A 14153-nucleotide genomic window follows, 5' to 3' on the forward strand; every position below is an offset into this window, starting at 1 on the left:
GGCATATACTTCATGGAAGCTAGTTTTGCCACACAAATCAACTAAAATTGTACGTTTTTTGGAAAGAAAACAACATGCATCAATAAACTCTTTTGATCAAATTCAGGATTGCCCTAAAATATGAGTCAGAAGAAAGCTGTGGATATCAGTTTGCGTCTGTAGCACTTTAGCAGTTCTGAAGAAGAATCCCTCCCACCCCGCCCCCCCACCAAAGAAAAAGAAAAATTAGAGAAACTTGTTTCTGAGCATTCAAGGAAACGTGCCAGTGGAAAAATTTTAGGGAGTTTGTGAATGCAGTTAGAGACAGAATTTTAAATAGAAAGGCCTTTTTGCCCTCATTAAAGCTGGCCTATATTCATGTATTTGGAGATGGTTTCCTCTACTGTCAGAGATTTATAACTCTAAAACTGTATTTCTTTTTTTTTTTTTAGCGTGCGGGAATGAATGTAATTCACTATAAACATCTCAATCCAGAAGGGTATCTGTCCTCAAAAGTGACAAAGTTCCCTATCTCCCCCTTGAACCTCCATGAGTTGAGGATCATCTGAGTTGCATCCATGAACAATTTTATCCTTTGCTTTCTTATTTGCTTGGAAGGCATTTTCATAACAAAGTATGGGTTTAGTAAAAGCAGTAAATAGGAGTCTCCATGCAAGAGAAACTGGAGTTTCCTAACATGCACATGATTTAAAAAATAAAAATAAAAAATAAGGTGCCTTGAGATGCTGGCAGTTTTAACATTTGGAACAAAAGAGTTCATATATATATTTACATCCTAACTGCTCAATTTTACCTTACAAGCTTCAATTTAGGAAAATATACAGTACTTTTGCATATAATGGTAACTTGTGAGCCCCTGAGTCAAGTAGAGAGGATTTAAATACAAAAAGGAAATCAGCCATTAAAAGCACTTACATTGTATGTGGAATAAATAGTACAAAATGATTATTTCCCCGGAAGACCAGGATCAGAAACATGCCTATGAAGACCCAAGATTCCTACAGGGCTTAGGGATGAATCTGTCAAAGAAGGATGCCTAATTGGATGAAGGCAAGTTTTTCTTTGCCTCGGGGGGTGAAGCTCTAAAGAGAGATTACTGTCTTGTTTTAAAAGTGAAGTCAAGTTGTCTTCCGAAGCTGTGTTCAGATGCACCCCACTTGAGAGGGATTCTTTGGATTTAAGTTTAGATTTTTCAAGGTCTAGAAATTCAGGACACTGATAGAAAGAAAAGAGAAGAAAACATGTTTTTATAATTCATTTGGACATATTTCTAAAATTACACTCATGAAATCTAAACATGTTTTCTTTTTCCATAAATCTGTATTTGATTAGTGGTATTAACCAATCTTTCCCTCTCAAAGGTGGGTCAAGATACTGAAGGTCAGGTATCAGTTTAGATAATCCTATATAACCATTCCAAGATCTTTAATTTTACTCCAAAGCCATATCAGATTATTATTATTATTATTTTAAGTACAATAGTTCACATTGAGTTTTCCAGATGAGTTTAATTCAAAATTCCCAACAAAACTGGGATCAAAAAGGTGTGTCATTTGGTGAGTACATTTGGAGAACAAGGAGAAAGAAAAAAGAAAGGAAGGAAAATCACCCATCCCTTGGCAGAAAATATTATCTAAATCCACTGAAAGCAAAAAACAAAGTACATGGTTTTGCATGTTTCCCAGCCATTCAAAACTCGAGATAAATTATCTCTACTTTCATATTTTAGAAAAATTGCATTATTTTCCTTCAGTCACATTACCTCGTGCTATTAATATAGTTTCATTCCCCAGGGCATTTTGCACTCAATTCCCAAACTTCTGAAAAAGTTTTTACAAGATAGTTCTGATAGTTCTTATTTAAATCATTGTTCTTAGGTCCAGTTTGGCCACAGTGTTTAAGTAATTAAGAACGATTCCCAAAATAGAATTCCAAAGGAGTTGGACTTTTCATATTAACATAATTCAAAGGGTTCCTCACAGGACTTCAGAGGAAGGATAAGGACACTAACATTCCTCTTACCATCACCAAGGTGAGAAAAGTATAGAGCTCACTGGTGATGGGTGGGGCACAGATGTGGTTACTAGTCTGATTACACTTGGATCTCAGGTCTTGCTATTGCTTGTTATTGCTGCTATTTCTCTGCCCCGTCCTTCCTGAGACCCTGCTCAAGGGTGCCTCTTGTCACTAGAGCAAATTACAAACCTTTATTTGAAGCATTTTTTGGACCCAGGGCTAATCCTTAGCTTTCAAAGCTCTACAATTTATAAACTTAAGTAGATTGATATTTGAAAAAAAGCTTTTTCTTTAAAAAAAAAATACTAGTGTTTTAAGATCATTCTTCTAGGTCCATTGTTCCCAAAGTATAAATGAGCAAAAGAATCGGGGGCAAAGGTCGGGGTTGGGGAGCTTGTTTAAAATGGAGATTACAGGGCTCATTCCCAGATGTTCTAATTGAGGAAAAACAGAGATGGGGATGAGAATCTATTTTCCACTGCAGCCCAGGTGATTCTGATTCAGGTGGTCCCTGGAAACACACTGAGAGACACTCTTGGTTATACGCTATCTGTACTCACTTGTGAGGGAGGACTGAAACTTCGATCCGTCTTGATGGATGCTACCGGATGACTGGTTCTCATCAGGCGGATGACGGGTCTCTGATACTCTGCTCCTGTAGTTACCATACTGTAGGCTGGGGGGACCACAGTGGTTTGTTTCTGCAGCAGCTGTAAGATGGTCTGGATGTCTGCAGTCATTTGGGATTCAAGTCTGCAGGACAGACAGAAATGGGGGAAGACAGTCCTAAAATTGTCCAGAATTGCAAAGCATTTGAGAAAATTGCAGCACCACCAAAGAACAGAATTACGGCCCTGCTTTAAACAAGAAGGACAGGAGAGGGAGCACGGAGATGCTCACTTTCTATATCTCACTCATGGCTCTGATAAAGATCGTTGCTTTCCTGTTCCTTGATCTTAACAAAAAAACAGCTGAATGAAGAGGCTACATTTTCGCAGTGTACATTGTATTACATTTTTACAATTAAGCTTTATTGATTTCAAAATGTAAAACGCATTCAGAATCCATTTTGAATCAGTCATTCTCTGTGCTTTTTATCAGGTTTTGGTCAGTTTCTTGTGAATATTTTATTTACTGTTTAAAAAGTTTTCATAGCACATTTCTCTTATAGCTGCAACAACTGGATAATTTCTTATGTGTTCCAAATTTATATTATCTATATTTTACTTTACCTCTCTCCTATAAACGTCAAATATTGTATATCATTCATTGTATTCTTTCCTTAATGTTAAGTACTGTCAAATGCTAAATTCCTTTCCCATCTACAGCTTGGAGCCTTTGGTAATTAAGAAACAGACCAAACATAAATGTTCACTTGCTTCTATAACCCATCTGGTTTGCAAAATACCAGTCTGATCATTTTTTTCCCCTAAAGCTCACAAGTAGCCTACTGGCCTGTTAATTTCATTCTCATTTTAAATTAAAATTCAAGGGAAAGATAGCAAAATACAATGGATCTGATTCCCCTCCTTTGCATGTGTTAACAGTATTAAAAAAGGATTATGTGGGTATAAGAACAGAAAATTTGGACCATATGCCTCTTTAGAAAACTTTTCTTTTAACTCTTATTTGTGCTTACTATTTTGTTTCAGTGAAAAATGCAAGGAAAAGGTAAATCTTACCAAAAATTTAAAATCATAGACTAATTTTGCTCAGTTATATACATGCTGTATTTGTGAAATTCAAAGTGGAGAGAACTTAGCCTTTGATTTGAGAGAGAAGAGAATAAACCTGGACAACGTGAGAAAAAATCATTTTTTTCCTTTTAGTTTTTAACACTACAAAGCTTCCTTCTGAGAATCATGATAACACATTATATGTGCAGGTTTTCTATATTTGGTGTATATAGCCATATAGCTTAGTGTCTTCTAAACAAATAGCTATAAATTATACATGATTGTGCCTTGCAAATGTCAAAACCACACACTGAAAAAGAAAATTTGAATTATCAACTAGTTTATTTATCTATTTGTTACCCATTGTTCCGATCTAATATTTTTATGGTGCCAACTAAACAGAGGAGACTCGTTATTTTATTATGCATCAATTTTTTCTTTCACACTTCAAGGTACAGCACAAATTTTTATCTGCACCCCAAAATCTTCCCTTATTCAGAATTAATTTCTCTCTCCTCTGAGTCCCCAAGGAAAATTCTACATCCATTGTAAATATTTCTGTATGAATTTATCCCATCATTAACAGCATTTAATATTTAGGGAGTAGCTTACACATTACATGTAAAAGGCTTTGGGCGTGGGGAGTGGAATAATAAAAACTGCATCAACAAATGGGACTCAAGACCCAATAGAGAGTCAAAAATTATGATAACGATTTTGAGTCCTCACAAAACCTTTGTCAAACAGCAGGGGTCTCCAAGGAACAGGATCTCTGTCTCATAGATTCTATTTGAATAGTGTTGATGAGGGAAAAACCTATTGGAAGTGTGTAATAGCAACATGCTACCATGAGTGGGATTCCCGGACACAAGACCATCACATGCAGGTGAAGGAGCTGGTGCAGGGTGAGAACAAGACTGTGCCAACATGACTTAGCTAAGACAGCAGACCACCTCTGTCAACATGACTTAGTTGTTCCAGGAAAACTCTGCCTGGGAAAAATAAGTCTAAGGGAATAAATAACTTTACTCCTTCAGGAAATTTCTATAGATTAACTCACTGGAGACAGCAATCTGCTCTTTTGAACAAATAAACTTGCTTAATCAAACAAATTTTATTTATCCATACTTGCTTCAAGGTCCTCACTTCACTGTGTCCATCAATTCTGAACTATTATATTATGAACTTTGCCCAGATCCACTCAGTTTCCCACCTTGAAAGGCCCAGGCTCCAAAGTCCTATAAATATCCTACTTCTTACTTCCCCTTCTGAGATAATACTTCAGACTCTGTGTAGGTGGCGGTCTCTCTTCCTGCAGTGACTTGGAACCAAACCTTAGTTTGGTTTTACTAACCAGTAATCTGGTATTTTGGGCACTTCAATGCAATGGACTGAATGTTTATGTTGAAATGCTAATGGTGAAATCCTAACCCCCCATGTGATGGTATTAAGAGGTGTGGCCTGTGGGATTTAATTAGGTCATGAGGGTAGAGCCCTCATGAATGGCATTAGTGCCTCATAAACCAGAGCCCCAAAGAGCTCCCTTCCTTCTTCTACTATTTGAGGACAGAGTGAGAAGTCAGCCATCTATGAACCAGGAAGCTGGCTCTCAGTAGATACTAGATCTCCCAGCAGTTTGGTCTTGAACTTTCCAGTCTGCAGAACTGAGAAATAAATATCTGTTGTTTAAAAACCACCCAGTCTATTGTATTTTTGTTATAGCAGCCCAAACAGACTAAAACATTCAACAAAGAAGAGCTTTAGTGAGGAATTTCTTTACTATGCATAGGTTGTATTTTCATGTTTTATGGCTAGGGTCTATCAGCTTAATTGGAATGGACTCTTCTAATGACACAAGTAATCTGCTCTACTCTGGAAGAATTACAGAGAATTTTGAAAAAGTCCAGCTTTGTCTTTAAAACAGAAAAGAATAACCCAATTTTATAACTTTTTTTTTTTTTTGTCAGTGAAGGCATATGCCACTCCAAAACAAGCCACTTTGGCATATTGATTCTTTTAAGCTGTAGGCACTTGGAGAACAGCAAGTGTGGGGAAAAGCTTTCTCTGAACTTCCCTTATCTGCCTAAAGGCAGATCTTCCAGAAGGAACTCAGTTGTCATAAATCCCCTCCCTGGGAGTTTCAACAACCAGGGAAGATTGACTTTTGTCACTGAAGAGGCATCACACCGAGACAAACTTTGTCATAAACTATCCTACCTCCCATCTATTCTTCTAAGGACCCATTCACCTTCCTAATGATCATTCATTCTCCTCTAAGAGACCTACATCCCCCAGCCCCTTTCCCTATTAAGATGGTATTTAATCTTCAGCTCTAAGGCACCTGAGGGAGTTACTAATTTTCCCTTGAGTATCTCCCATGTGTACGTGAGGTATACATGTTAATAAATTTATGTTTGTTTTTTTCTTATTAATCTGTCTATTATTATAGGGGTTTCAGCCAAGAACTCAGAAAGGTAAAGGAAAATTTATTTTTCTTCCCCTACATCAGCATAGCTATACAGCTGTGTAAAACAAATGTTTTCATTCACTTACTCAAAAGACCCACAGTGTACCAGGCACAGTGTTCTGCAAGGGATGGAATCATCACTGAAAGCTTTTACATCCTCTAGGGCCTCGCTATGCACAGCATGGTCAAATCTGGGAGCTTGTTAGAATGTGGAATCTCTGCTGATTCCAGACCTAGACTTAGAATCTACATTTTAACAAGATCCCCAGGTGATTCGAAAGCACATTCAAGTTTGAGAAGCACTGCTTTAGGATCAACAATTAGTGATTTCCCGATATATGTATATCTGTAGGCATAATATATAAATATGTAAGAACATTTCTTGTGTAGACTTTTAACCCTGCATATAGTGTAATTGGCCATTAAAGCAGAAAAGCAGCAGCAGCAGCCAGGACGATCCAAGATAGACCATTTATATTTGTTTTTATTGCACTGTGTACTTAATATGTGTGTCTGGGCGAAACAAATGGGATAGAATTCACAGTTCTACTACACTTGAACAGAATACTGAGGCTAAACAGAGTAGACCCAACTCTAGAAAGAGTCCCAGGATTCTTACCCCGCAAAGTTGAAGTCTAAACTGAGCTGCCCTCTACAAACTTGTTTTCTATACTTTTGCCTTCTAGAGTAAACTGGAGGTAAGAGGTTCTTGGAGATGGCAGTGCAGTAAAAATGCAATGTTTTGGATTTTAAATCCAAAAGAGGCTAAGCTGAGTCAGGCAATAAAATATTTGTGACAATTTCAGAGCTAAATAGGAAGAAGTTAGTCAAAGAAAATAAATATGTTAAAAAACATACAGATGCTAGGACATGTCAAAAAAGATTTAGTTGCAGTTTGGCTGTGAAAAAAGTATCATAAAAAATTCATTCTAAAACTAATGTAATAGAGTAATAAGAGTTATTAGTATTAAAGTACGGTTGCAAGCCAAATGGGTCCTGGATGTATATGTCCTTAAAAGTTTACACTTTCAGCCCCAGGACACATTAAAGGCAAGTATTTTCAGTAATCTTTGATTTACACTAGCAGCAATGATTGGTATCCATGACGAGGCAACAAGGGAACCTTAAAATCTCAATTTTCATCCAGAAGAAAGGTCCAAATCAGGAAACACAGAAAAATATGAAAAATAAGAGAACATACTCAGACAAACATCAATAATAGAAATGAAGTTAAGTTCATTGTTAATCATATTTTACCGGGGCTTCCCTGGTGGTCCAGTGGTAAAGAATCCGCCTTCCAATGCAGGGGACATGGGTTCGATCCCTGGTCGGGCAACTAAGATCCCACATGCCGCAGGGCAACTAAGCCCATGCACCACAACTACTGAGCCCACACGCCCTGGAGCCCTCGTGCCACAACCAGAGAGAGAAAACCCGCATGCCACAACTAGAGAGAAGCCCGCGCACCGAAATGAAGACCAGACACAGCCAAAAAAAATAATCATATTTTACCTAATTACAACACTTTCTATTTTGTAGCATATATACTCTCCACATGTATTACCTTAGTCTTTACAACAGTATTGCAGGTCAGTATAGGTCAAAGAAAGAAACTGAGGCTGGAGAAATTTAAATGACTTGACCTAGTCATCCTATTAGTAGTTAAGTAGAAGAGTTATGACTTTAATCTAGGCTAACCAATCGCAAGTGCTGTGTGAGTATCATGCTGAAGAAATCACTGCTGTCCCTGTCATTAATCCATTCATTCAGTAATTTTCCCATTTACTCCAGGAATTGAATGCATACCATATGTTTGACAATAAAGGAATGGGCAGGAATCAAGGAAGTTAAAGTTCAGAGATCACACTTTTATCAATTCTTTTGTGTGTACAGTATATATTTTGATATATGTTATGGCTAAAAGATCAATGTAGCTTGGTATAAATAGCAGGGAGAGATAGTAAATGTACTAATTAACTAAATATGCTTCTCTGAGCAATAATAAGTATGATCATGTCAAGTTCTTAAGCCTTAATTAGGAATTACTGACTCTAAGTAAATGATAGTTTGTTTTAATTTTCTCAAATAAGTTTCAATTTTACAAGACTTTCATTTGGCACTTGAGAATGGGATATAGACCTCAGTTTTTTAACTTTTAAACTGGGAAGAGATATGGGGATATATGTATATGTATAACTGATTCACTTTGTTATAAAGCAGAAACTAACACACCCCTGTAAAGCAGTTATACTCCAATAAAGATGTTAAAACAAAACAAAACAAAACAAACAAAAAAACTTTGATTAAATTACATGAAAACAAAAAATACAAAATTAAATCTTTAATTCATACAGTATTGTCATACTTCTGTTTGAAATTAAGGCATACAAATTTATTTCAATTTACAAATTTGTAGGTTTTCTAATTCCTTTTGTCTGTTTTAATTGCTAATTCATCTTTCATGGTAATGTATGTGTGTGTGCATACATTTTTATGTTTACTGTATTGTTTGACACTGTTCGATTTGGGCATAAAGATTTAAAAAAACAGTAAAACTACAAGCAGCATTGATAAAACACAGAAGAAAAATTAAGCTTAGATAGCTAGCTTATGTAGTATAAACAAAACTCATAGAATGTGGTAAGTATAGAGAACAAGTAAGCAAGTAGCTTGTTACACATGGGCAGAATTCATAAGATACATTAAATACACACAGCATGGTAGCAACCTGCAAGACATCCCAAAGATAGAATAGAAATATGATGTAACAAACCAGAGCATGGCTTATACATGGAAAGAGATGGAAAGAACAAATTATTCTCCTGTCACCTCTGGGTAGATGACTGCCACCCCCAAGTTTGGTCACCCACTGGTGACACACACACAGTATAAGCTCCTTCTGACGCCTCACGTTTTTTACCTATAAAGGCCAATAAAACACATGGCTGTTCGGCAGGCTAACTGAAATGCCACAGCTGTGGCCAGGTGTACTTGGCCTTACATATCTGTGATAGAGCAAGTGTGTCATTGGCACTGGGTTTTTTTTTTTTTATCTGTGGACCCCTTTTGTGCAAACCTAAACTCTGGTCCTCATAACCACACCATCAGCCTGGAACGCTGATGAGGTATATATATAAAATTGCATAAGTCAGGATACAGGTTGTATGATTCTTTTACCAGGATTGCACTTATTAGAAATGTGTTAATTACCCCATCTGGCGCTCCTCATCACTCACTGTGTGTTTTAAATTGATTTAGTAAATCCTGAACATTTTAGTTTAATCCATGCAGTTTTCTGTCTGTGACTACTGGAATACCTTGCCCAGTGATGTCCTGGAAACTACCTTGAATTGAGGTCACTTTCCACATGTAACACAACTAAAGCAGTATCATACTCATACATCTATTTTTTTTTCCCTTGAATGTCATTGATCAATTTAATTTTAAGGAATCCATGTAGATTTGGGTTAAGGGGTTCCATCCTTCCTAAAACCAAAATTTATTCTTTATCTTAAAAGGCTAGAGATCAAAGATGGAGGGAAAATGGAGAGGATCTGGGCTTTAACTCAATCACATTTTTGACAAGTTGGCTGAAAAACTAAATGTTTAAATCATTTTGTCAATATTCTTAAAAAAATACCGTACCACATACTAAGTTACCATGAACAACCAAAAAGTGTAAAAGGAGGATTGAAAGAGGAAGGGTGTTAGTCAACAAACTAAATATGAATTGTTTTGAGGGGATAAAAAAGGAGGTTTCTTAGGCAGCCAATGCTGATGATACATACTAATTTTATGACAAGTAAAGAAAAAAGAGGATTCATGCTGCCAAAAGTGTGAAGCGCTCTAAATAAATGCTCCTTGCAAGACAGATTAATAATTCTGTCAACTTTTAGTCTTCTTTTAAATAAGTAAGTGTATAAAGAAGTGTATATGCCATCTATGGTAGGACGAATTTGCTATTTACAAAGAGTAAGGCTAGACCCAGCTAAGGGCTTGCATTATGTTTTCCCTTTGCCTGGCTATTGCTTATACCTGTTAAGCTGTTCTTGGAGCAGATCTAATCTTTGCTCCACTTCTCCATAGGCGAGGTCGCTTTCGGTTTCAGAGATCCCCCAGGCAGCTCGCGGAAGCGCTGAGGGGCTAGACTCATCAGCCTGAGTTCCGGCGGTTTCTCTTTCCCAGCTTCTGGTGTCAGCGATATCTGTGGGAAACAGCAAGATGGATGTCAGCTTCTCTGGGTGCCCATTTGTAGCTCCAGAGACATCCGCGATACAAGCAGGAAGGGATCTTGGAGTTTAACAGGAAGACAGAGAACCAGAGTGACTCAGGGACCTGTCCAGGGACCACGACCAGTTGGTAGCTGAATCTCATCCACCCCGATCCTGTCTGCCACTTCCCGCACCCATTTCCATACGAAGAAAAACATACAGCCAGTTATGAGTCTTGAAAACAATTTTGTCTTCTTTCCAGTTTGTGCTAAGAGGAAAACATGGATGGCCAACCCGAACTCTGGTTAGAGAGCAATGACTTTGTGCTTTCACATTTGGGAAGAAACAGCACCATTTGTATGTACTGCTGCACCTCAGGTTGAAGATTTGAGGGCTCTTTCACCCAGAATAATTTGCATACTTCATGATTCGGAGTGGGCTCAAGAAGAGACAGCCATGGGGAAGCGATGATCTTCAGAGGGATTCCCTTAGGCCAACCCAACTCAAAGTAGAGCCAAGGAACCATGAGCCATTAAAGATGGGAGGAGTCCTAAAGTCTCTAGTCCTATGACATTCTTTCATGTTTTATGTTTCCGTGTAGCTCCTTCTGCACTGTCCTTTAACGTATTCTGTCCATTAATTTCCAATATTTTTTCTTGGGGCTCTTTTATTTAGAATATTTTTATGCTGCTATACTTTAAAACATATTGTTTATCTGTTCAAGTCCACTTTTCAGATGGTCCGCATGTCTGCTATGTTCCAGACACTCTGCTAAACGTGGGGGAGTTAGAGATGAAGAAAACATAGGCCCTGCCCTTGAAGAATTCAGTCTAGCAAGGTTTTAATCATTTTCCTTACAGAGATTCATTTTCTGAGCCTCATTTAATTTACTGTTTCTCCTACAATCTGTATTTGCAAGTTGTCAGTATTTGAGGGCAAATATAATATCTTACTTTCCCTCTCATTTCTGTCATAAACTTTTGATGGCTTTTGCTACGCTTTCTTCCCCTCTACATTTCACATATCTAGAGAAGTACTTAGAATGATTAAAGGGCTGGGAAATAAAACCCAGGAAAAAATACTAGTGGAGTTGGGGGTTTATTTCAGAGATAAAGAAGGAGCATCTTTTCCTCACTGGGAGGGCTGGTAGGAGGAAAAGACTGTCTAGAACTGGTCTTCATTTTTACATGGAAATAGACTTGAATAACAAGAAGTGATTTTGCTTTGATAGAAAGCCTTTTTTTTCCCCCTTTGGACAAGTAGTTATGATTAAACACTGACAAAAGTTATGTAAAGTTAAGGAATTTATATCCTTGGCTATTTTAAAAATTGGATAGAAAGTAACTGATTTGGGGAGGATTAGCTATGATTCTAGAAACAAGGAACAGGATTTGTAGGACTTTTTGAAGTCCCTTTCCTACAGTTTCTTCAAAAGTACAGTCAGATAGCTCAAAAGCACCTCCTATCCTCCGGTAGCAGACACAATTTCTGTATCTTTTCTTCATGGTTTTTCTACCACTATACTTTTATCACTGAATACACAGAAATATCTACTGAGGTGCCTACAATTTCGGCTTCAAATGGGTGAAGCTCTAACAAAGGGATTAGCATATCCAAAGACAGTTTTAGAAAAATATAAGGTCAGGGTTCCCTGTACTATTGAAATGGCTAACAGACCTCAGAGAGCTTGCTATGAATTCCAGAATGGTTCTTTGTGATTAAGGCTTCCTTAGCCTATGGAAGCCTGGTGTTTTGTTCTTTTTAAAGTGACAATATATAATTTCCCTTGATACTTAATCAAACACAACAAATGAAAATGAACATCAAGAAATGATAATGCTGAACTTTTAAGTGCAGTAATACATCAGCAGATTTTCACCGAAAAGTATGATTTATTATTCACAGACATGTGACTCTATTTAAAAGGCAAAACAATAATAAGATGTCTTAGTACACTAGGTTTTCAATTTTGGAGAATTAATGGCAAACAAATATTCAGAACACACATATTAATGGTCGGATGATGCCCACGTTTCTCCCTGTCTAGCCTCTTGCTAGACAATAACACAAAAACAGTAAAAACGGATAGGATGGAAGTTACATATTACGCTCAGAAGTTTTGTGCTGAGAAAGCTTAGAGAATTTCCACTTATGCCTAATAGCTCTCATTCTCAAATCATATATAATAAACTGATTTTTAAATAACAGTGGTGAATCACATGCAATAAATTATGTAGGATTCTATTTTTTCTTCAGTGTTCAAGAAAAAAACCTGATAATCTTCTCTTAACAAAAAAGAATAATTGTAAACTATTGGGTAAAGTCTTCCTTGATTATAATTTACTCTTTTATTAAAATCAGTAATGTGTGATTAGCTTATTTTAACAGCAATATGAAAGAAAAAAGGAGTTCAAAGGGGAAATCCTGCGTAGCAGTCTTAATCAAAATGAACATCCTTGTAGATACTTTCTAAATATAGCTCAGAAAAAATCTGCACTTGGTTGCCTTGGAAAATGTTGCTATAGTTGCAAGACACATTTCTAGAAATGGATGAACAGAAAGTAAACTTTCACTTTGCTCTGGGTGCACAATTTTCCTACAGCGGACTTTTGACCTCAATCTCAGTAGGATCAGAGTCCATTTAGTTCGATTTTTTCTTTTCAGTTTTGTCTAAAGGTGCTCCTCTGTTGGATTCAGCATGACAAATGCTAGAAATGTAAGTGGCATTTCCACTGATGATAAAACTAAAATTTGTGGGGATTTAGGAGTTCAAGCTGCAGCAGTTACAGCTACACCCTACATCTTATTCAAATCCTTTAACATTGCACAGTATCTCACCTTAGAAAATCACTAGGGAATGAAATTTGCAGTGAATAAAGTTTTAGGATTCTCCATTGGTTGATCATATTGACTATGCAGGTTAACCATGTGTCACACTGATAGACTCTATAACAACATCAATCATGCTGATTCAATTGACATGAATATTTAACTATGAATTTTAAAGGTAATTATTTATTTGAATAGGGATCTCATTATAAATTTTTGAAAATTAAAATTTGTAGATATTAAAATGATTTGTTAGAATACTATCTTTTATTGTGCATGTAGAATAGCTAATTAAAAATAATTGGAAGAAGTGGCAAAGCAAGATATAAGATGAAGGGCATGAGAATTCGCTGTCAGCGAGAGTCATTATAAAGTCAAATCAAATCCCCAAAATATATCATTAATGACGTGTCACTTGAGACTTTAAGACTCAAGAGGAAAACAACAAGAAGTATTTTGAAAGAAGTCAGGCCCACATTATGCTGACTCTTGGAAATAGTAGGATGGTTCAGCAAGTTCTTCGGAACTTCTACCTTCCATGATACAACCTGTTTCAATTTTTAGTACTTCCCAGAATCCATTTTCATAAATAACTAAAACGGGACGTTTGGTAATCACATCTAATATTCCATTCTTCCACTGTGATAAATGAGGTACTATTTTCATCCACTTCATCAAGATTTTAGATTGTCCAGAGAACATCTGCATATATTCTTAGCTTACTTCAACTTGGGGTCATTGCAAAAGCTGATTTGATAAAATAGGGAAAGTAACTCTAGAAAAATGTAAAGTCTAAACATCCTAGATTCAATAAAACTTTTGTTATCAGATACAGTCACTTCAAATAATGGTGACAATGATAGGTAATATTTACTTACTCTGTGTCATAATTTTGTATCCTGCCAGGTCAAGAACATCCTATTTTCCCTTCATTTCTGTTATATTCTTTTGATT

At 36.7% G+C, this 14153-nt stretch overlaps 1 protein-coding gene across 1 annotated transcript in view; it reads right to left on the bottom strand.

Annotated features, from left to right (window-relative positions):
• Positions 1–945: 945 nt before the first annotated feature.
• Positions 946–14153, bottom strand: part of KCNH7 (potassium voltage-gated channel subfamily H member 7) — a 441344-nt gene continuing 428136 nt past the window's right edge. The window contains exons 14-16 of the mRNA XM_061200781.1: positions 10195–10363; positions 2577–2769; positions 946–1215 (exon numbers count right to left, since the gene is read on the bottom strand). Of these exons, the coding sequence (XP_061056764.1) occupies positions 946–1215; positions 2577–2769; positions 10195–10363 (632 nt within the window). The remainder of the gene's footprint in view (positions 1216–2576; positions 2770–10194; positions 10364–14153) is intronic.

Source organism: Eubalaena glacialis, chromosome 1 (assembly GCF_028564815.1).
Source record: "Eubalaena glacialis isolate mEubGla1 chromosome 1, mEubGla1.1.hap2.+ XY, whole genome shotgun sequence".
Classification (NCBI taxonomy): domain Eukaryota; kingdom Metazoa; phylum Chordata; class Mammalia; order Artiodactyla; family Balaenidae; genus Eubalaena; species Eubalaena glacialis.